Source organism: Sus scrofa, chromosome 1, assembly GCF_000003025.6.
Source record: "Sus scrofa isolate TJ Tabasco breed Duroc chromosome 1, Sscrofa11.1, whole genome shotgun sequence".
NCBI classification, from domain to species: domain Eukaryota; kingdom Metazoa; phylum Chordata; class Mammalia; order Artiodactyla; family Suidae; genus Sus; species Sus scrofa.
The window spans coordinates 179,659,373-179,682,052 of NC_010443.5; the positions used below are offsets into that span (position 1 = coordinate 179,659,373).

At 39.3% G+C, this 22,680-nt stretch overlaps 1 protein-coding gene across 2 annotated transcripts in view; it reads right to left on the reverse strand.

Moving 5' to 3' along the window:
• NEMF (nuclear export mediator factor) overlaps positions 1–11,853 on the reverse strand; it is a 48,498-nt gene extending 36,645 nt beyond the window's left edge. For both annotated transcript variants that reach the window (XM_001924630.5, XM_021101414.1), the window contains exons 1-6: positions 11,528–11,853; positions 10,599–10,667; positions 10,378–10,480; positions 6,329–6,454; positions 1,812–1,960; positions 797–864 (exon numbers count right to left, since the gene is read on the reverse strand). In XM_001924630.5, the coding sequence (XP_001924665.2) occupies positions 797–864; positions 1,812–1,960; positions 6,329–6,454; positions 10,378–10,480; positions 10,599–10,667; positions 11,528–11,586 (574 nt within the window). In that variant the 5' untranslated portion in view covers positions 11,587–11,853. The remainder of the gene's footprint in view (positions 1–796; positions 865–1,811; positions 1,961–6,328; positions 6,455–10,377; positions 10,481–10,598; positions 10,668–11,527) is intronic.

A 22,680-nucleotide genomic window follows, 5' to 3' on the forward strand; every position in this document is an offset into this window, starting at 1 on the left:
TCCAATATGTCCTCCCCAGATTCTTCAGTATAAGAGATGATTTTCACAGGTATAAAAGTTTATTGGATTATCTTTATCCTGGTTATCAAAAGTACCTGGCAGGAGTTCCCAAGGTGGCTTAGCAGTAATGAACTTGACTAGTATCCATGAGGACGCAGGTTCAATCCCTGGCCTCAGTCAGTGTGGGTCAGGGATCCGGCATTGCCATGACCTGTGGTATAGGTCACAGATGTGGTATGGATCTGGTGTTGCTGTGGCTGTGGTGTAGGCTGGCAGCTACAGCTCCCAATTTGATCCCTAGCCTGGGAACCTCCATATGCCTCGGGTGCAGCCTCAAAAAGCAAAAAACAAACAAACAAAATACACACACACACAAAAACAAAGAAAACCCAACAAACGTTAAGTGGTTATTAAACCAAAACAATTGACACTGGGGAAGGAAAAAAAAAAGCTGATTTCTTAGAAAACTACAACTAGCACTCATGTGCTAGATAACATACAATTAGTTTATACAACTACTGCTTTTAAATAAAATCTAATGGGAAAAGGTCAAAGTTCATGTGATACAACAAATTTCTCTTCCCTTGAAAATACTTATTCACCCAAAAAATCATTTTAAACTCCTTCCTACATTTATCAAGTCATTCTAATTTTCTACTAAAAGTAGATTTAAATTTCTACTAGAACTAGATTTAAATGTTTTAAATATATTCCTGAAAACCATATTATCTTGCAAACATTTCATTGCATTCCTGGTTTATAATCCTTTTTATATGCTCTATGTAGGATTACTTACGAAGTAATGGGTTAAGAACTCTCTTCAGTAGTTCACCCTTAGGTGCACTGGCTATTATCTCAGTCAATCTGTGAAACAAAATTGACAAGCCTTTTACTATCTTACATTTAATAAACCTTACAGCAATATTCACATTCATAATACTCTGATATGCATTAATTTGCCTGCTCATCAAAATACTCTAAAATATAAGAGGAATGAATTCACTTTATAGGTTACGAAAAATGGGTCATAAAAGTAATATATCTAGGGCTGGTAGGTTCCTGAACAGCAAACTCGGACTTTTTGAAACCAAGTTTTCCAAGAAGAATCAATACCTTTTCAAATAAGTCACATTGCTTGCCATCAGTATAACTATATATGACATGAAAGACACTTTCATGCAAATTGTTTGTGGAGAATGATACATCTTAATACCTGAAATGCATTTACTTAGGTAAATATTTAGTAAGAACTAAAGGATGCTGTGGGCCACTGTGGTCCTCAAATCATCATCAACATCACCTGGAAACTTGTTAAAAATATAAGTTCCCGGGCCCTGCACCAGATCCACTGAATCAGAAATTGGGAGAGGAGGAATCTCTATTTTACCAAGTGCTTTAGGTAACTGTGATGTATATTAAACTGAAAGAAACACTGCTGTTGCCTATTAGCACCCTCGTCCCACCATACTCCTGTTTTTTAGCTAACTCAGAATTCCTACCTCCTTTTTACACTCTGCCCAAGATATCCATTTGCCTTCCCACAGAATAGCTAATAAGCCCCCTAACATTACCAAGAAATTGTAAACATTTGAAGCAACACCAAACTTAGATTAAAAAAAACATACATTTACTATTCCTAAATAAGCCTTAATTGCTTACAATTAATGGCACATTTACGTAGTTCAAGCAGCTCAAATTTATTTTATGCAAGTAAACAAATTATTTTCTTATGTGACATTTTTTTCATATTCTGACATATGACCTATTTTACTACGTAATACCATATGAAATTAATTAATAAAACACTTTACCTCTCCAAGGTAAGCAAAGGTTCAGCAGCTCTAGCATGATCAACTGGATAGCGTTCACGAACAGCAAATTTAACATCATCTGACTCATCAGTTCGAAATCTTAGGATATTTAAAATCAGGTATTCATAATCTGTAAGAACAATGTTCCCCTGTAATAAAATAAAACATAACTTGATGTTTTTCCCAAATCATTCTTAAAACTTCTTAAAAATTGACAAAGAGGGAGTTCCCATTGTGGGTCCTTGATAATGAAAAAATTGAGAAAGAAAATATAGTGTCCTAAAACCCAATCAAGACTACAGAAATGAAGTTACAAACAAAAATCATTTGAGTTACATCTGAACAGTGCTCCTTGCACCTGCCCAGCACAGATTATGAAGTAAAATAAATAAATCTAAACACTTCAAGTTTGAAACATAATGGAAAATCTAGAGCAACTTTAAACTCATTGTCTGGTGGTTCTAGAGATCACCAAGAGAAGAATAATCAATTAACATCTTCACTTGGTTGTGCTTGGTTGAGGCAAATCTACAAACCCTGTGGCTTATTAAGAAAAACAGAACAGATATATTTCAGAAGTCAAAGAGCTATTTATACTTTCACCTACAATTTATCTTTCAATAGCAATTAGTTATGTGGCAAAATTAATCAAGGTGGTTATACTTTTTGACAAAGTAATTCCACACTTGATAATGTGGCCGAACACAATAACTCAATAAAACCAAAAGCTACATGCAGGTATTCACAGCAGGAAAAAAACTGAGAACAGCCTAAATGTAAAAATAGGGGAAACTGTTAAATCGTATCAATACAACAAAATATTTAAAAGCGTTACTTCAAGAAAACAGTTTAAAAAGGAAAAGGTTTCTAAGTAAAAAAATAGAATGATAGGAGTTCCCGTGTGGCTCATGGCTCAGTGGTTAGAGAATCCAACTAGGAACCATGCGGTTTCGGGTTCAATCCCTGGCCTTGCTCAGTGGGTTAAAAGATCCGGCGTTGCCGTGAGCTGTGGTGTGGGTCGCAGACGCAGCTCCGATCCTGCGTTGCTGTGGCTCTGGAGTAGGCTGCAGCTACAGCTCCGATTCGACCCCTAGCCTAGGAACCTCCATATGCCGCGGGGCGGGGGGGGGGGGGGGGGGGGGGGGGAAATGGCAAAAAGACAAAAAAAAAAAAAAAAAATTCCTGTATCCTGGGAAGTGGAAGGCAAATACAGGGAAAAATTAAAGTATTTATTAAAGAGTGAGGATTAAAAAGATGTTGGAGTTCCCGTCATTGCTCAGCGTTAACGAACCTGACTAGGATCCATGAGGACACAGGTTCGATCCCTGACCTCGCTCGGTGGATTAAGGATCCAGGTGTTGCCTTGAACTGTGATGTAGGCGCAGATGTGGCTCAGATCTCATGTTGCTGTGGCTGTAGTGTGGGACGGCAGCTATAACTCCAATTTGACCCCTAGCCTGGGAACTTCCATATGCCACAAGTGTGACCCTAAAAAAAAAAAAAAAAAAGTTAATGTTAAGAGAAACTAAATGGGAATTTTCTGTGCTATCTTTGTAACTTTTCTACAAATGTAAAATTATTACAAAACTTAAAAATGACTGAGATTCTAAGATAAAGATTTTTTTTTATTCTGTGGAAAGAATTTTTACATCAAGTGCTAAGTTTAAATTTAAAAAGGAAAAAAAAAAAAAAGAAAAAGGAAAGGCTCATGCCTGATACATAAGCTTAAATTAAGAATGCAAGCATATTGATGGAGTTCCCGTCGTGGCGCAGTGGTTAACGAATCCAACTAGGAACCATGAGGTCGCGGGTTCGGTCCTTGCCCTTGCTCAGTGGGTTAACGATCCGGCGTTGCCGTGAGCTGTGGTGTAGGTTGCAGACGCGGCTCGGATCCAGCGTTGCTGTGGCTCTGGCGTAGGCCGGTGGCTACAGCTCCGATTCAACCCCTAGCCTGGGAACCTCCATATGCCGCGGGAACGGCCCAAGAAATAGCAACAACAACAACAACAACAAAAAAGACAAAAAGACAAAAAAAAAAAAAAAGAATGAAAGCATATTGACCTAAACCTAAGGCAGCTTGCAATTAGTTAATCTAGAGACTATTCCACCCCGCCCCTGCAAATGAAAAAACCCTGGTTTGTTAATTGGGGGTGGGGGTAGGGGAGAGGGAGGCCATAAATAGAACACCAAACACAACAATGGTTACTTTGGGATGAGGAACCAGTTGGGCTATGAGTGGTAAGAACTTCAATTTTAATTCTATGAACATCTCTATATATTGAAGATGTATTTGTGTACCACTCGCATAAACATTTTAAATTTAAACATAGTCTAGATAATCCTAACTACTGCCCTACTGAGAATAAGAAAAATTGGACAAGATACACAAAGCATGTCTTTTAAGAAACAAAAAATGCAAACAAGGCACTAAACATTTATAGGATCAAAATTTAGGACAAGAAAACTCAGGAAGATGAGCTCCACATTTGGGGCTACTTTCCCCCTAAGATCATTTATCTAACACTTAAGAAGCAGAACATAAATTCTGGCTGAAAAGCTAAGCATATATTTTGATAGACTCAAAGGTCAACTAAGAACAATAAAAATTGGAGTTCAGGGACCAAGTAAAGAGTGTGTGTGGGAGAAGGGGATGTTCTTGATAAGTCCAGTTATAAATAGTGACTCCAAAAGGCTGTATCCCAGGAGAAGAGACGAACTGTAAACTTGCCAGCTTTCCCAGGCCCAGCTCCTAATCAATTCAATTCCTGACTGGAGTAAGGTAATCTGGGATTACCTGTGCCCCTAGCTACCTGTCAAAAGCAAATATCCTCCCTAAAGGAAAATAACATCATTCCAGGTCTCATGGTATATCTATTACTTTTCCTACTCAATGCCTGACACACAATAAAATAACTAGGCATATAGACAAGATAAGGTAATTAAAATCAAAAGAACAACAGACTGCAAAAACAGACACTAGGAGGACACAGATAATAGAACAATTAAAAACGATTCCAAATGATTCTTGTCTGATGGCAATAAAATTATAAATTAGAAGATAGGTCAAAAGAAAATATGGCCGGGGGTTCCAACTGTGGCACAGAAGGTTAAGGATCCAGTGCTGTCTCTGCAGTGGCTCAGGTTAGATCCCCAGCACAGTGGATTAAGGATCCAGCATTATCACAGCTCAGATTTGATCCCTGGCCTAGGAAGTAGTTCAGCCAAAAAAAAAAAAAGGAAAGAAAATACGGCTGAATTTTCCCAAAGTGATGTAAAACAACACAAACTCACTGATTCTAGAAGAACTACGAATCCCAGAAGGTAATTACAAAAGAAAATAAACTAGGCACAGGATAGCAAAACTACTGAAAACCGAGACAAATTAAAAAAATTTTTTAAAGCATCCAGATAAAAAGGACAGACTACCTTCAAAGGAGCAAGAGTATGACACTGGTTTAAATAGAAACTACGGTCATCAGAAAATACACTATTTTTGCAACTGTCAAAAAATTATTTAACTAATTAATGAGAGAACCAACTAAGAAAACCAGTTCTAAGAAATAAAGTGAAGTATTTAGAGTGGGTGAGAAAAGAATGATTGTGTAAGACTGCCAATTCAGGGCAATAAAAGTCTTTTCTCTGGACAGAAACAATCTGAATATCTTTTGGATGACACTAATTTTCATTGTATTCAGGCAATAATTACTTGTACTGCACTGCTTTCTATAAGTTAAAGTCTACCCTTACCAAGTTGTCAAAAGCCTAATCAAGAGTAAATAGCAATAGAACTACCATATGATTCAATAATCCTACTCCTGGGCATATATCAGGACAAAATTACAATTCAAAAAGATACATGAACCTCTATGTTCAATGCAGCACTATGCACAAGAGGCAAGACATGGAAACAACCTAAATGTCCACTGGCAGATGAATGAATGAAGAAGATGTGGTACATATACACAAAGGAACACTACTCAGGCATAAAAAAGAACAAAATAATGCCGTTTGCAGCAACATGGGATGGAATTAGAGATTCTCATATTAAGTGAAGTAGGTCAGAAAGACAAATACCATATGATATCACTTATGTATGTAATCTAAAATGTGGTACAAAGAACCTATCTACAGAACAGAAAAAGACTCACAGACATGGTGAACAAACCTGTGATTGCCAAGGGGAAGGAGGGATGGAGTGGAATGGACTGGAAATATGGGGTGGTAAATGCAAACAATTACATTTAGAATGGATAAGCAATGAGGTCCTACTGCAGAGCACAGGGAATTATAGCCAATCTCTTGGGATAAAACATGATAGAATATAGTATGAGAAAAAGAATATATCTTCATATATGACTGGGTCACTTCAACTGTACAGCAAAAATTGGTAAAACACTACAAATCGACTATACTTGAATAAAAAAATACATTAAAAAATGAAATTTAAAAAATAAACCCCCCAAAATAATTAACAATATAATAAATTCTCCTCACCTCATCCCCCAAATTTAACTTACCCTATCATAGAGCTCAATAATTAAGTGATAAGCAGCTTCATCACTTCCAAACTGAAAATCTACAATTCTATCCACACCAAGTTGTTTTGCACTGACTAATCTCCGACCCTTCAAATGTTTTCGGCACTAGCAAGAAAGAGAAGAAAAAAGGCATTTATATAGTAAAAGTGAATCCATAATCATTTGGTATTTGTTTTTAAGTTTTTTTGATTTCCATCAACAATAACATCTTAAAAGTAGCAGATAAAACAGTAGTCATAAATTAATACAAATAATTAGAGGAAAAATTTTATCTCAGACAACTCTGTGAACTCAAACAGTATTTTATATTCAACATTTAAATAGACAATAACAGACCTATAGCAAAATTTACTTCTTTGACTTATACCACTGCTAAATAAATCCCTGTTCTTATCCTGATGACCTCATTCAAAGCCATAATCTTTTTTTAAGCCTTTTTCTACTCCGATTTTTTTAAGTATCCCAAATTTTTTTATGTGTATTTATATTCAAGATTAACTAGTTTTTTCCATTCATCTTTCACTTTAAGTACCAATTCTGAACCATAAGCTTATTGGAATTCTACAAATTAATCCTCCAACTTACAACCATTACCCTCTATTACTACAAACTTTATTAATAAAACCTAAACAGAATTTTTCTGGTACTATCTCCAAGCTTTTGAACAACTTAGCTCAAATCCCAAGGGAATAATTCCTATCCTTTATCAAATCCCATGCCTCCTATCTATAGTCATAAGGTTCTTGTTCTTATTAGCAATTAAAATAAATTAGCATGTTAAACTCAAATACAATTTACTTGATAAATTATTGTTTTAGATCATGTATTTTCCTTTAATACAAATATTTCAGTATGACACGGACCACTAACAAGACCACTATATAACTCCTAAAAAAGCAAAGAAATACAATTGTTTCTAATTTTTGAATTTAAAAGACCCCTTACTCAGGACTAAATCAGCAAGAAAGAATGCTTTCTTTTCTTCGAGATTCAAATTCAAGATAAATTTTACAGAGAAGATAATCTAAAACAGTCTTTTGAAAAAAAAAAAAAAAGGAGTTCCTGGAGTTCCCGTTGTGGAACAGCAGAAACGAATCTGACTAGGAACCATGAGGTTGCGGGTTCACTCCCTGGCCCTGCTTGGTGGGTTAAGGATCCGGCATTGTCATGAGCTGTGGTGTAGGTGGTAGACGCAGCTCAGACCCTACGCTGCTGTGGCTGTGGTGTAGGCTGGCAGCTATAGCTCCAGTTTGACCCCTAGCCTGGGAACCTCCATATGCTGCGAGTTCGGCCCTAAAAAGCCAAAAAAAAAAAAAAAAAAAAAAAAAAAAGGAGTTCTCCTTGTGGCTCAGCAGGTTAAGACCCCAACTAGTATCCATGAAGGTGCAGATCTGATCTCTGGCCTTGCTTAATGGGTTAAGGATCCAGCGCTGTTGCAAGGTGCAGCATAGATCACAGATGTGGCTCTGATCCGGTGCTGCTGTGGCCACGGCACAGGCTGGTAGCTATGGCTCTGATTCAACTCCTAGCCTGGGAACTTCCATAGGCCATGGGTGTGGCCCTAAAAAGACAAAAGAAAGAAAAGAAAAAGAAGAGGAGTTCCCATTGTGGCGCTCAGTGGGTTAAGGACCCAATGTCTCCATGAGGATATAGGTTTGATCCCTGGCCTCACTCAGCAGGTTAAAGATCTGGTGTTGCTGTGGCTGTGGTGTAGGCCTCACCCGTAGCTTCAATTTGACCCCTAGCCCAGGAACTTCCATACGGCGCAGGTGCAGCCATAAAAAGAAGAAATACATAAGGTCATTCTTAGAATACCACTTCTTTCATAATTAAGAGTTCTTCTCCAGATCTACAGTTCAAATTGACTGGAATTCTTATTTTATTTACTAAGGCAGAATTATATACACATATATTCGGGCAGATATAAGGCTTTTTGGCAATCATAGAATAAACAATCTCCCCTTCCTAAAGTCAAAAATTCTGATTTAAAAGTGGCTTATATTTAATTTTGATTTAAACAGTGACCTACATTTAGGGCTATCTTTAAATCCCCACATGAAAAATCGTAATCAATTCTTTCAGAGTCTCCCAGTAATAATATTATTCAAGAAAAATAAAGTTAAAATGAAGATAAAAACCATCCTTGAGGAGTTCCCGTCGTGGCACAGTGGTTAACGAATCCGACTAGGAACCATGAGGTTGCGGGTTCGGTCCTTGCCCTTGCTCAGTGGGTTAATGATCCGGCGTTGCCGTGAGCTGTGGTGTAGGTTGCAGACGCGGCTCGGATCCCGCGTTGCTGTGGCTCTGGTGTAGGCTGGTGGCTACAGCTCCGATTAGACCCCTAGCCTGGGAACCTCCATATGCCGCGGGAGTGGCCCAAGAAATAGCAAAAAGACCAAAAAAAAAAAATCCTTGAATGGAAAAGAAGTCCAAACCATAGAATGGTAAAAAAGAGAAAATTATTATGAATATAGATGAACATATAATACATATGTAAAACTTATTTTTTCTTTATTTCCCTACCAGCAGCTTGGTAAAAACCACTTTCCATCTGTGCCACAGAGCTACAGCTAGCACCCCTAAATGTGAGAACTAAGAACAATCGCTGTGATTCACATACCTAACATGACCCTGCCTGTGACATACAATAGCAACTCTTTATTTATAAAGTGCTTAATACTATCTGCTCTATTAAAGGGAATTTTTATATACAAAGATTGACTTGTATACCTAACTCATAAAATTCTAAGTTTTTTTTTGTTTTTTGGGTTTTTTTTTAGTGTCTTGACCTACTGATGTAACCTGATTTGGGGACATTTACACAATCTCAGTACCATATATATTATTATCTATCATCTGCAAAACTGAAATGACATTTGTTCTTCATATTCACTGAGTTGTTAAAGAACTTATTCTTTGAAAAGTGCTATACAAATATAACGTGTCATTATTATTAAGGACAATCCCCAAAAGAACCATTTTTGGTTACCATTAAGTAAATTAAACTTTTAAGAATTTGATATTTTTGTGATAGGCCTTGTGATTTGGGAAACACTTACCTAACTTGTAATCCAAAACACATTCTAAGTTGCTGGGGATAAGCATCTTCTCTGTAAAGCCTCTAATGAAATAACACAATGCCAAAACAAATAAATTTCTGAAGGAAAGTGAGGAGGAGAGGAAGAAGGAAATTAATACATATGGAGCCCTACTATGTGTCAGGCATTGTGTTAGGTGCTTTACATGTAATTTCAATTAATCCTCACCAATAATCTCATGAGGGAGGCATTATCTACATTTTACATTTAAAGAAGCAAGCTCCAAGAGGTCAAGTAAAGTTTCCAGGTTATAAAATACACCATTAATTCAAAGTTAGGTATATGTGACTCTAGCACCTGTCCTCTGTACCATGAACTTTCACTAGATCTCTTATGTCAGTAAGAAAATAAGTAAGACATACACAAATGCAAGATCTCAGTTTTAACGGTATAAAAAAAAAATAGAGAAGTGAAAAGTAAGAAGATATGCTTGGTAACACACTAATGTCATTGAGTATTCTAACAGAAACAGGTCGGTAGCTGAAAAGTAAGCTATGGAAGATAAGGCTAGGGAAGGAGGGAGGGCAGATCACAAAAAGCCAAGGATGCTAGGATACAGTATAGAGAATCATAAAAGGTGGGATAACCAATAAAAATGATGCTCTAGAACAATTGATGCTGGTCTAAAACAGAACTGTTTTGATAGTGAGAAGTGTAGTAGAGGTAAGGGACTCTTATGTCCAGTGTTAAAAAAGCTTTCATTAGAACAGCAACTGTGGGGACAGAAAGATGTGGAGCACAATGGGATGTAAAGAGTAAAAGGGACACATTAATAAACATATCCTTTATTCATCTAGTATCTATCAACTACTCTACCTTTATCTCTATTTTATTCATAACAGTGAATAAAAACTAAAGTTTAAAACTTCAATGGTCAGTGACCAATCTCAGGGCCTTAAGATTTTGCTTCTAGTATAACTTAAAATTTACCTTCATGGCAAAGCTAGATGGCATCATATTCTTAGGCCACTCAAATTCTGTCGTGTGAATTCGTATGCCAGATTCAAGTAAAAGTGTAGCTTTAAAGTCTGGTCTGTAGAAGGAAAAAGTCAAAATTTTCTTTAGGGCATTTGCCAGCGCTAACTCATGTTTAAAAAAAAAATCTCATATTTAATTACAAAACATCTAATAAGCCTACAAAATGCTCTTACTTTTGAAGACGAATAAGATATGTCTTATTATCCACATCGTAAACATTGTTTACTCTCATTCCTAGCAAGCTGCAAAAAGAAAGGAAACATATAACAAATCATAGTACCACTTGAAACATAAAACCTCACACAATTTAAATCTGTAGGCGGAAGTAGAGTCTTCGAAAAAGGAGATCTTCGACTCTAAAGACAGGGACTCAAACAGGGAGCACAATCTGAACGCCATCAGGCACTCAGCTCAAAACTTGAATTTAACTACTTTAGAACAAAAATGGCTTATCAGCTCTAGGAATACCATACAACGCATTGAGTCTTTAAAATGATCCAACATTTTCTAAGGAAATATAGTAAATCGATTCCACTTAATTTATTTTAAAAGAAAAAACGCAAACAAGACCCTGGGAAATATGACAAAGCTCAAATATGACAGGTGAATAATAGAGACCAGACTAGACGCCAAATCTCACGCGAATCTGCTACCTCCAGCTAAAACGGCGATACTGGTCTGTCTTTGGGATGAGGAAGAGAGTCTAACAAACTAAGGGTCGGGTCTGGAAACCTCTGGAGCAAATGACTACTCTGGCGTCCTGGCGTCCAACTGGCGTGTCGGTTTTCACTAAACGTAGCTGCCAGACCCAGGCGACTCAGGACAGTAAGACGTGAACCCGCCAGAAGCTGACTTAAGACCTGGCAAGACTAGCAGCACATGAGGCACTCAGCTGCTGGGGTCCCCCGGGTCCCCCCCGCCCGGGTATCCTGAGGGCCCGGGAAAGATGTCACGCGCTCGCCCACTCAGGCCTAACCAGGTCCATAAAGGGCTGCACTGGGGGGACCGAGGGGAAACACCAGGCCAGTCTTGTCTCCACCGTGGGGCTGCGACTCTGCCTCCTGCACTCCCCGCACGAGCCTGGTCACCTATCGTACAGTACCTGGCATTCAGCTCGGCTAGTACCGCGCAGAGGTCAATAGTGCTAAAGCGAGTCTTCATGGCGAGGTACGAGAGAAGATTCTGCAGCTTCCTCCACTGCCGGCCTGACTCGACGCCGCTACTCTTATGCGCAGGCGCACTTGGCGGATCTACGGCCGCGCAGAAGGGCCAATATTCCTTGAAGCGAACGTGTTTGCATCGCTTTAGTGAAGTGTTTGAGTGTCAGGCCGTCATCAATTTGTTTTTCGTTGCTGGTTTTCGCACCAAAACCACTCGAAATAGATCCAAACTGTTCTCTTGAAACTGCATTCTTTCCTGAAAAGCTTACGGACTAGTTTAGTGACTTTGCCCCCTTGTGTTTCGGGACTCAAACCAGCCTCCATAGTGACCCCTGCTGGTCGTAACAATTTATGAGAGGAGTACTGGAAGCATTTCCCCAGGCGGGTAGTGAGGCTCTGTGTATCAAAGCCAGGAGGACCCCTTTTCCTGCAGCTTACTGTTTTGAAATTTAACCGAAGTGGATTATTTCATTTGCCCTACAGGCGCCCTCAATGATCAAAGCAAACCAACTCTCAATAAGGAGTTCCTTTTTTGATGAGTCTTGCTCTCCAAAGACCATTTTGCCATTATTGTGGGATTCTCATCCAATCTAACTGTTGGGAATCCCCTTTTGGGACTCAGCAGGGGGTCTCAGCGTAGTACCTGGTATACAATAGGGGTTCCATAAATGATCGGCAATCAAAATATTCAAATATTTCGCTAGATAATGGTGAAATAAGATAAAAATAAAAATAAGACAAGGTTGCCCCGCCAAAGGGGTTTCAAGGGTCGTGCAAGAATGGTTTTTTGTTTTTGCACTGTAATAAATACTTGGGAAGAAAGCAATTTTAAGATAAGAACTCAAAAGAGACAGGGTCTCGCTATGTTGCCCAGGCTGGAGTACAGTGGCTATTCACAGGCGCGATCCCACTACTGATCAGCACGGGAGTTTTGACCTGCTCCGTTTCCGACCTGGGCCGGTTCACCCCTCCTTAGGCAACCTGGTGGTCCCCCACTCCCGGGAGGTCACCATATTGATGCCGAACTTAGTGCGGACACCCGATCGGCATAGCGCACTGCAGCCCAGAACTCCTGGGCTCAAGCGATCCTCCAGCCTCAGCCTCCCGAGTAGCTGGGATTACAGGCGCGCGCCACCGCGCCCGGCAAGAAATCTGGACCTAGGAGGATTCTAGAGCCTACAGACTGAGTGTCGTGAGCAGCAAAATTCTCACCAGTAGACGGCGACTCTTAAGTTAAAAGGGCGCGTTCAGCATTTCAAAAGAAACCAGGAATTGCAGACTCCAAGAGGCTGCTGTAACACATATAGCGCAGCACTACTGCATCAAATGGCACAGTAAATCATGCAGAATAGCTCAAGATATGAAATAAGCTATTTGGAGGGTTTAGGATAGACTGTAGCCAAAACCGTAAAAGCGACAGGTCTAACTGTACATAAACAATACTAAAGTTCTTATATTGACAGTAAAGGCATTCCCCAAAGAATGCCTAAATATTTTGCATAAAATGCAATACATGTGTAAACTCCACATTGAAAGGGACAAAACTTAGATGCAGAAGTTCCAGGGGGCCAGGGATGGAACCCACACCACAGTGACAAATGCCAGATCCTTAACCCACTGCACCATCAGGGAACTCTCTCAGATACTTCTCTATATACAAAAACTGAAAGACTTCATAGCAAAACTCCCAGGATAGGAGCAGGATACTAATTTAAGTTATATATGGGTCAGCCCCTGGACTAACTCATACATTGCTTCTGGTTTGTCTGTCAAGGAAAATGGGCATCAGAAGGAAAAATGCAAGAATATACATAAGAACGAAAAGTAGATGAAGATAAGTATAAAAATTACAAAGCAACTGCATAATTTACTACTGAATTCCATCATTTCTGGATTTTGAAATAGTTTCTCTCTACTTTGAAAAATTTCTGAACCAGGAACACTTAAGGACTTGAAAAAATAGAGGCAACAGGAGATGGGCAAATCATCTTCCATTTTCAAAGAGGAGATAAAAGTGAATTATCTGAAACCAACAGAATTTGTCATAACTGATAATTTAAAGGTAATTTTTTTCTTTTTAAAACAGTTTTACTGGAATTTAGCTGATTTACAAATGTGTGTTAATTTCAGGCATACTGCAAAGCAAATCAATTTTACATATTATACATATAGCCATTCCTTTCCAGATTCTTTTCCCATATAGGTTACACAGTATTGAGTAAATTTCCCTGTGCTATAAGTAGTTCCTGGTTACCTATCTATTATATATATATTTTTTTGTCTTTTGTCTTTTTTCTTTTTGTTGTTGTTGTTGTTGTTGTTGTTGCTATTTCTTCGGCCGCTCCCGCGGCATATGGAGGTTCCCAGGCTAGGGGTTGAATCGGATCTGTAGCCACCAGCCTACACCAGAGCCACAGCAACGCGGGATCCGAGCCGCGTCTGCAACCTACACCACAGCTCACGGCAACGCCGGATCGTTAACCCGCTGAGCAAGGGCAGGGACCGAACCCGCAACCTCATGGTTCCTAGTCGGATTTGTTAACCACTGTGCCACGACGGGAACTCCCTATCTATTATATTTTATATATAGTAGTGTGTATATGTCAATCTCAACCCCCTAATTTATCCCTCCCCCCACCACATTTCTTCTTTGGTAACCATAAGTTTGTTGTATCATTTTTATTAGATTACACACATTAGTGATTATCATATGAAGAGAAGTAAGTCAGACCAAGAAAGACAAATTTCACGTGAGGATGTGAGCAGCGTAACAGAAGAGTCTGACTCACAGGGACTGATGGTGTTGGCTATTTGATCAGGAGGGTCTTAGAAATGAAATGTATGGGAAACGTACTAAATTCTTACTTGGTCCCTATAAGCAAAAGAGTTGTAGCTCAAGTGAACAAAAATCATAAAAACTCATTTATAGTCTTTCAGTCAACTCCCCAAATTAAGCCAGTTTACAGACCCACAACCTCTTGTATGAAATGGAGTCTAGATCCCCTTGAGGAAGGACATTGCCAAAAATGTATACTGTTAATCCTTCTTCCAGATTTCCCCAAAGAGACCTATGGCCTTTTATGAGGGTAACTGTGCACTGGGGAAAAAGAAACGATGAGACATTGGGTCGGGGGGGGGCAGGGGAATCACCAGACCCTGGCTCTGAACTGACACTAATTCCATGAGACTCAAAACATCACTGTGGCCCAGTCAGAGAAGGCCTTTATGGAAGTCAGGTGATCAATGGGGTTTTAGCTCAGGTCTGTCTCACAGTGGGCCCGGTAGGTCATTTCACCAGTGCTGGAAGGCACAATACGTATACTCCACAACTAGCAGAAGCGACACACAGGTTTCCTGACTTATGGAATGAGAGCAGCTGTCAGGGAAAGGCCAGGTGGAAGGCACTAAATCTGTCTCTACCTAGGGAACTAGTCACCCAAGAGCAATACGAATTCCTGGAGAAACTGCAGAGGTGAGTGCTACCATTAAGGAGCTGATTCCCATCACACCCCCATTCAACTCACGGATCTGGCCTGTGCAGAAGACAGATGGATCTTAGAGGATGACAGCGCATTGCTTTAAGTTTAACCTGGTGGTGACTCCAGAAGAAGTCACTACTCCAGTAGTGGTTTTACTGCTCAGCCAATTAACATATCTCCTGGTACCTGGGATGCAGCCGTTGATCTGGCAATGTCTTTTTCTCTGTTAGAAAGACCACCAGGAGCAGTTTACTTTCAGCTGGTAAGGCCAGCGAAACACCTTCACTGTCCTGCAATAAGGAGTATCAACTCTCTAGCTCTATATCATAATTTAGTTCACAGGGACCTCGATCATTTTTCCCTTCCACAAGATAATCACACTGGTCCATTACATGGATGACACTTTGCTGACTGGACCTAGGGAAAAAGGAATAGCAACTCCTCTATTCTTATTGGTAAGACATTTGTGTGTCTGTGGGAGGAAATAAATCTGACAAAAATTCAGAGAACTACCTGGGAGAAATTTCTAGGCATCCAGTGGTGTGGGATATGTCAAGTTCTCTTTTAATGTGAAGTTTAAGTTGTTGCATCTGGCACCCTTACAAAAAAAAAAGAGGTACAACACATAGTGGACCTTTTTGGATATTGGGAAACAACATATTCCTCATTTTGGTATGTTACTCCAGTCCATTTACCAAGGGGCCTAAAAAGCTGCTAATTTTGAGTGGGGTCCATATGAAGAGAAGGCTCTGAAGCAGATCCAGGCTGCCATATGCCAGCTGCTCTCCTGCTTGGAGCACGGGATCCAGAAGATCCAATGGTGCCTGCAGTGGCAGTGGAAGTGGCAGTAGGAATGCAGTTTTTAAGCATTTGGCATCCCCCTGTAGGTGAATCAGTATAGGCTTGTAGAATTTTGGACCAAAGCCCTGCCATCCTCTGTGGCTAACTACTCTCCTTTTAAGAAACAGTTTTTGGCCTGCTACTGGGCCTTAGGAGAGACTCTATGCTTAACCATAGGCCACCAAACTGGTGTTACATGACCCTCCACACCATGAAGTTGGGGATGCACAGTACCACTCCATTATCACATGGAAGTAGTATATATGAGATAAGACCCAAACAGGTCCTGATGGCACAAACAGAAACATGAAGAAGTGGTCCAAATGCCTCTGTTCCCCACTCCTGCTATACCACTTTCTCTCTCCCAGTTGCACCTATGGCCTCATGAGGAGTTCACTACTATCAGCTGACAGAGAAAGAGAAGACTTTGGGCCTGGTGTGCAGATAGTTCTGTAGGATAAGCAGACATCATCCTAAAGTAGACAGCTGCAGCTCTATTGCCCTTTTCTGGGACATCCCTGAGGACAGTGGTGAAGTGAAACCTCCCAGGGGGCAGATCTTTGAGCCATGTACCTGGCTGTTCATTTTGCATGGAAGGGTAAATTACTAGCCTTGTAATTATATACTGAATCATGGGCTGTGTCCAATGGATTACCTGAATGGCTAGAGACCTAGAAGGAACATAACTTGAAAATTGATGATGATGAAATCTAAGGGACAAGTATGTGGACAGACTTCTCAGAATGGGTGAAGAATTTGAAGGTATTAATTGTCCCCCATGAATGCTCACTAAAGAGTGATCTAAGCAGAGGAATTTAACAATCAAGAGGCTAGTATGACCAACTTATCCTGTGGGTACTAGCCAGCCCCCTTCCCCAGACACCTCTGTCATCATCCAAAGGGCTCATGAACAAAGTGGCCAAGGTGGCAGGGATGGAGTATATGTATGGGCTCAGCAACATGGACTTTCACTCATCAAGGCAGACCCAGCTACACCCAGTGCTAAGTGCCCAGTCAGCCACCAGCAGAGACTAACACTGAGTCCTAGATATGGCACCCTTCCCCACGATGATCAGCCAGCTACCTGGTAGCATTGATTACACTGGACCACTTCTATCATGGAAGGGGCCATGTTTTGTTGCTACTGTAATAGACAGAAATTTTGGATGCAGATTTTCTACCCTGAACACAATGCTTCTGCCAAAACTACCATCCATGGACTTACAGAATGGCTCTTCCACTGTCATGGTACTTCACACAGCATTTCTTCTGATCAAGGAACTCACATTACAACAAACGAAGTGCAGCAATTGGCTTGTACTCATGGATTTCACTAGTTTTACCATTTCTTCCATCATCCTGAAGCAGCTGGTTTGATAGACTGATGAAATGCCCTTTCAAAGATTCAGTTACAACATGGCTAGGTGTCAATACTTTGCAGGGCTGAAGCAAGGTTCTCCAGGTGGTTGTTTATGCTCTGGCTCAGTGTCAAACATATGGTCTATTTCTCCCATAGCTAATGGGAGCAGCACCACTCACTATTATTCCTAGTAACTCACTAGCAAAAATTTTGCTTCTATCCCTCATGGTCTTGTGATCTGCTGGCCTAGAGATCCCAGTTCTAAAGAGCAAAATGCTTCTTCCAGGAGAAACAATATTGATTCCACTGAACTGAAAGTTTAGACTGATGCCTGGTCACTCTGGGCTCCTCATGCCTCTGAATCAAAGCAAAGAAGGGAGTTACTATGATGACTGGAGAAATTTGACTGCTACTCCTCAGTAGAGGTAAGGAAGAGTGTGCCAGGAATATAGTGGATCCCTTAGGGCGTCTCTTAGTATTTCCTTGCCCTGAGATTAAAGTTAATGGAAAACTACAACAACCTAATTCAGGTAGAAGTACTAATGGCTCAGACCATTCAGGAATGAAGGTTTGGGTACCTCTTCTAGTTAAAGAATGAGGTGATTACTGAAGGCTAAGGGGAAATGCATTGGGTAGTAAAAGAAGGTTGTAATAAATACCAGATACAATCACATGATCAGTTACAGAAATAAGGGCTGTAATTGTCATGAGTATTTCTTTCTTATTGTGTTATATGTTTGTGTGTGTATGGGTGTGGTTATTTTGATATGTATATATCCTGTAAATATCATTATTTTCTTCCACCTCTTATTCCTCACCATGTAATATAAGATATAATGATTTTACATCATAGTATTTAAGTATTGTTATTTTTACAACATGGTGATTAGGTTATAGGATATCAAAGAGAAGAGCCAACATCCCCCAAGGATTTTTCATCCTTTTCTGTGAAAAGGGTTAGTGCATTTGTGGTTCTACACAGGATGATTGCATCATGTTAGGCACAAGTACGACATCATTTTACCAAAGGGAAAAGGGGATATGTATATGGGATTAACATATACAAACCACCATATATAAAGTAGATAACCAACAAGGAGCTACTGTACAGCACCAGGATATACTCAACATTTTGTAATAACCTATAATGGGAAATATTCTGAAAAATAATATAATATATATATAAAACTGAATCGCTGTACTGTATAACTGAAACTAGCACAGTATTGTAAATCAACTGTACCTCAAGCAATTTTTTAAAAAATATGACCTTGTTATTGTCTTTATTTGGAAATTTGGTATGGTTTAAGAAAAGCTGCATATGGGTATGTAGTTGACAAGGTCAATTATGAATTTTATGTGTCATCTTGGCTAGGTCATGGTGTCTAGATATTTGGCCGAACATTATTTTAATGTAGTTGTTGTCTGTATAATGAACTAAACACACTTTGTTTTCCAAACTAATTTTTTTCCAACTTTTTTTGGTGTGTAATTTACACATCATAAAACATTTGCCACCCTATTTATTATTAAGTGTACTGTTTAGTGGTATTAAACTCATTTATAATATTGTACAACCATCACTATCACCCATCTCCATAGTTCCTTTCATCTGGTAGACCTGAAACTCTATAATCATTAAAAAAAAACTCCTAATTTTCCCTTCCCACAGCCCCCAGCCACCTCCATTCTACTGTCTGTCTCTAAGATTATGACTTTTCTGAGGATCTCATATAAGTGGAATCATATATTTATCTTTTTGTGTTAGACTTATATCACTTAGCATAATATTCTTAAGGGTCATTCATGCTGTAGCAAATGCCAGAATTTCCTTCATTTTTAAGGCTAAATTATACTCCATGGTATGTATATACCACATTTTGCTTATCCATTCATCCATCAATGGACACTTGAATTGCTTCCACATTTTAGCTATCATGAAAATGCTATGAACATGGATATAAAAATATCTCTTCAGGGAATTCTCATTGTGGCTCAGCAGTTAAGAACCCTACTACTATCCATGAGGATGTGAGTTCGATCCCTGGCTTGGGTGGGTTAAGGATCTGGCGTTGCAGTGAGCTGTGGTGTAGGTTGCAGACATAGCTCGGATCCCATGCTCCTGTGGCTGTGGTGTTGGCTGGAAGCTGCTGCTCCAATTCAACCCCTAGCCCAGAAACTTCCATATGCCACAAGTGTGGCCTTAAAAAGCTATATGTATATAAATTCTTATATAATATATTTAAACTATATATTTTAAATTCTTTGGGGAATATACCCAGAAGTGAAATGGCTGGATCATATAGTAATTCTATTTTTAATGTTTTGAGGAACTACCATACTGTTTTTCACAACAGCTGTACCATTGCACATTTCCAAAAGTAGAACACAAGAGTTCCAGTTTCTCTACATCCTCACCAACACTTATTTTCTGTTTTTTTTTTAATAGTAGTGAAGTTTTCTCATGTAGTTTTGATTTCCATTTTCCTAATGATGAACAAAGTTGAGCAGACTTTCATGTGCTTCTTAGCCATTTGAATTTCCTCTTTGGAGAAATGTCTACTCAAATCATTTGAAGCAGAAATTTCTAATTTTCTGTATATAGTGTTGCTTTAGAATGTCCAAGTCTTAATGTCTGGTTCCCAAAAGAAGAAAAAGAAAAAAATTAAGGGAGATTTAAAAAGGGTGCTTTTCCTTTTAAAATTTTAATTTTTTTTTGCCTGCACGAGCAGCATCCAAAAATTCCTGGGCCGGGGATCAAACCTGCACCACAGCAGTGACTCCACGCCACTGAAGTAACAATGCCAGATCCTTAACCCACTGTGCCACAAGGGAACTCCTGTTAGTCCTTTTAATACCCTGAAAGTTACTTCTGCTGGAAAGGGCAGAGGCTTCCAACAATGGTAGGAGGTGTAACAACTTGCCACCTGCTTCTTTGTACCTCTGTGACCAGAAGCAGAAATAAGCAATCAAAGCATAGATGCTCAATATTTCAGAAACAGGGTCCATTTTCTTTTATGTTTCCAGAATTTGATTTTTGTTTATTTGTCTCAGGGAGTTTTTTTCCTGATGAATATAATTATTTACAGTCTATTTCAATTTTCTATGGCCATTGAACACTGCAGAAATATTCCTACAATAAAAATTTTGATTCGTTAAAAAAAAAAAGGGTCCTTTTTGCCCACTCTGGCTTCCAAAAGCTGTATGCAGTTTCAGCTCTTATCATAATAGTAGCTACTGATCCCCCATTCCGAGCTTGGGGGACTCCATCTACCTGTCATGGAGCTAGGAATGGGAGATTGGTAGCTACTATTATGATAAGAGCTGAAATGGACAGAAATTAACTGCGTTTTACTGTCCTCTCAGTGGAAGTTGTAAGCCTTCAGTGGACTCCAGAGTTCCAAAATAGTTACAGCAGATAGATCCTGCCAATGCAATTGTTGTCCAGATGGGGAGACAGTTTCCTGATGCTCTCTATTCTACCAATGTGCCAGAATCCTCTCCCTCTTGAACTCATTTTAAGTCTTTATTCACTGTTGTTTGTGGCCACCGAAATCTCTGTTTCATTGGATTAACATGACCCACTAATGGTTTGAGAGAGATTTCCTGAAAGGCTAGAATCCACCAACCAACCAAACAAAACAATTCTCCCAGACTTTGCATATTGGGCTACACTGGGGCACACTTCCACACGTAGCATGACAATTTACAACTGTCTTACCCTTCACTTCCTTCTTGCTGGGATCCTGAAGGTCAGTCTGAGGTGAGAACTTTGGGTCTTTTCAGGTCTTTTCTGAGCTTGTATCCTGCCCTGGCATGTGCATGAGTGTCTAGAATACCTGGAATATGACAGAGCTTTTCATAGCCTTTATTCCCCCAAATAACTCCTTCCCCAGCTTCTTTCTTCCCATTCTTTTTGATCTATTTCTTGCCCCAACTGCTCTTGCCCCAGGCAGCAGCAGCTAATAGATTTGCCTTTACATGCTTTCAACAAATGCCACCCACATGAAGCCTTTCCAGCCATGGAGAAACTCCTGTGCCATCAAAACAAAGGCAAACTCAGATGATTCAGCAATCCCACTCCTAGGCATATATCCAGAGGAAACCATAATTCAAAAAGATATATTCACCCCGATGTTCATGGCAGCATTATTCACAATAGTCAAGACATGGAAATGACCTAAATGTCCACTGACAGATGAATGGATAAAGAAGATGTAGTACATATACATATAATGAGATATTATTCAGCCATGAAAAAGAATGAAATAATGCCATTTGCAACAACATGGACAGACCTAGAGATTTTCACACCAAGTGAAGTTAAGTCAGAAAGGGAAAGACACATACCATATGATATTACTTATATATAGAATCTAAAATATGACACAAATGAACTTAATGAAACAGAAACAGACTCACAGATGAAGAAAACAAACTTATAGCTACCAAAGGGGAAAAGGGGTAGGAGAAGAATAAATTAGGAGTTTGGGATTAGCAGATACAAACTACTGTATATAAGACAGATAACAACAAAATCCTACTGTATAGCACAGGGAATTATAGTCAATATCTTTCAATAAACCATAATGGAAAGGAATATGAAAAAGAATATATATCTGTACATGAATGTATATGTGTGTACACATACATACACATATATTTCATACATATGTAACTGAATCACTTTGCTGTACATCAGAAACTAACACAACATTGTAACTCAACTATACTTCAATTAAAAAAATAACAAGGACAAACTTAAGTCAGTTCCTTAGGGAGCCATCGGACAACTGCAATTCATTGGGAATTATGTCTGTGCTGCTCCTTCTGCTACCAGCCCCTTGCACCAGGAATGTGAACTGATGTCTCAGCTTGGCAGTAACCTGAGGGAATTGTAACAGAGCAAATTAAAATTCCCTAGAGCTCTGGTTCTTCAGTTTTTTCTTTATTGAGCATTTCTCTTGTTGTTTAAAGTTTTTATAATTAGATTTGAGAGTTCTGAAAAAGTTGATTCTGACAGTTTTCACCAGCTTATTCATCACTTCTGAGAGGGATGAACAGAGCCTCAGAGTTCCCTCCTCCACCATATTCCAATCTACCATGTGCCAGATTTTTACAAGTTTTTTTTTACTAATTTATTTTTTATTCAATAGCCATTAAATTGAGCCTCAGTCATAATTTCATATTAGTGTTTTAGTCACTTATAAACTCAGCATCAGTTTTATTTGGCATCAGTGTTATTTGGCTTTACCAATAGAAGTTTGGGATCTAGAGTGAGAGATAACATATTCCAGCAATCCTATGCTTAGATGATAACCAGGGATAGAACATTATGTTCTGTACTGGGGATCATACTTTCTAAGAAAAATACACAAAGTGGACAAACAGAAAGGTGAAATGAGACTGCAACCAT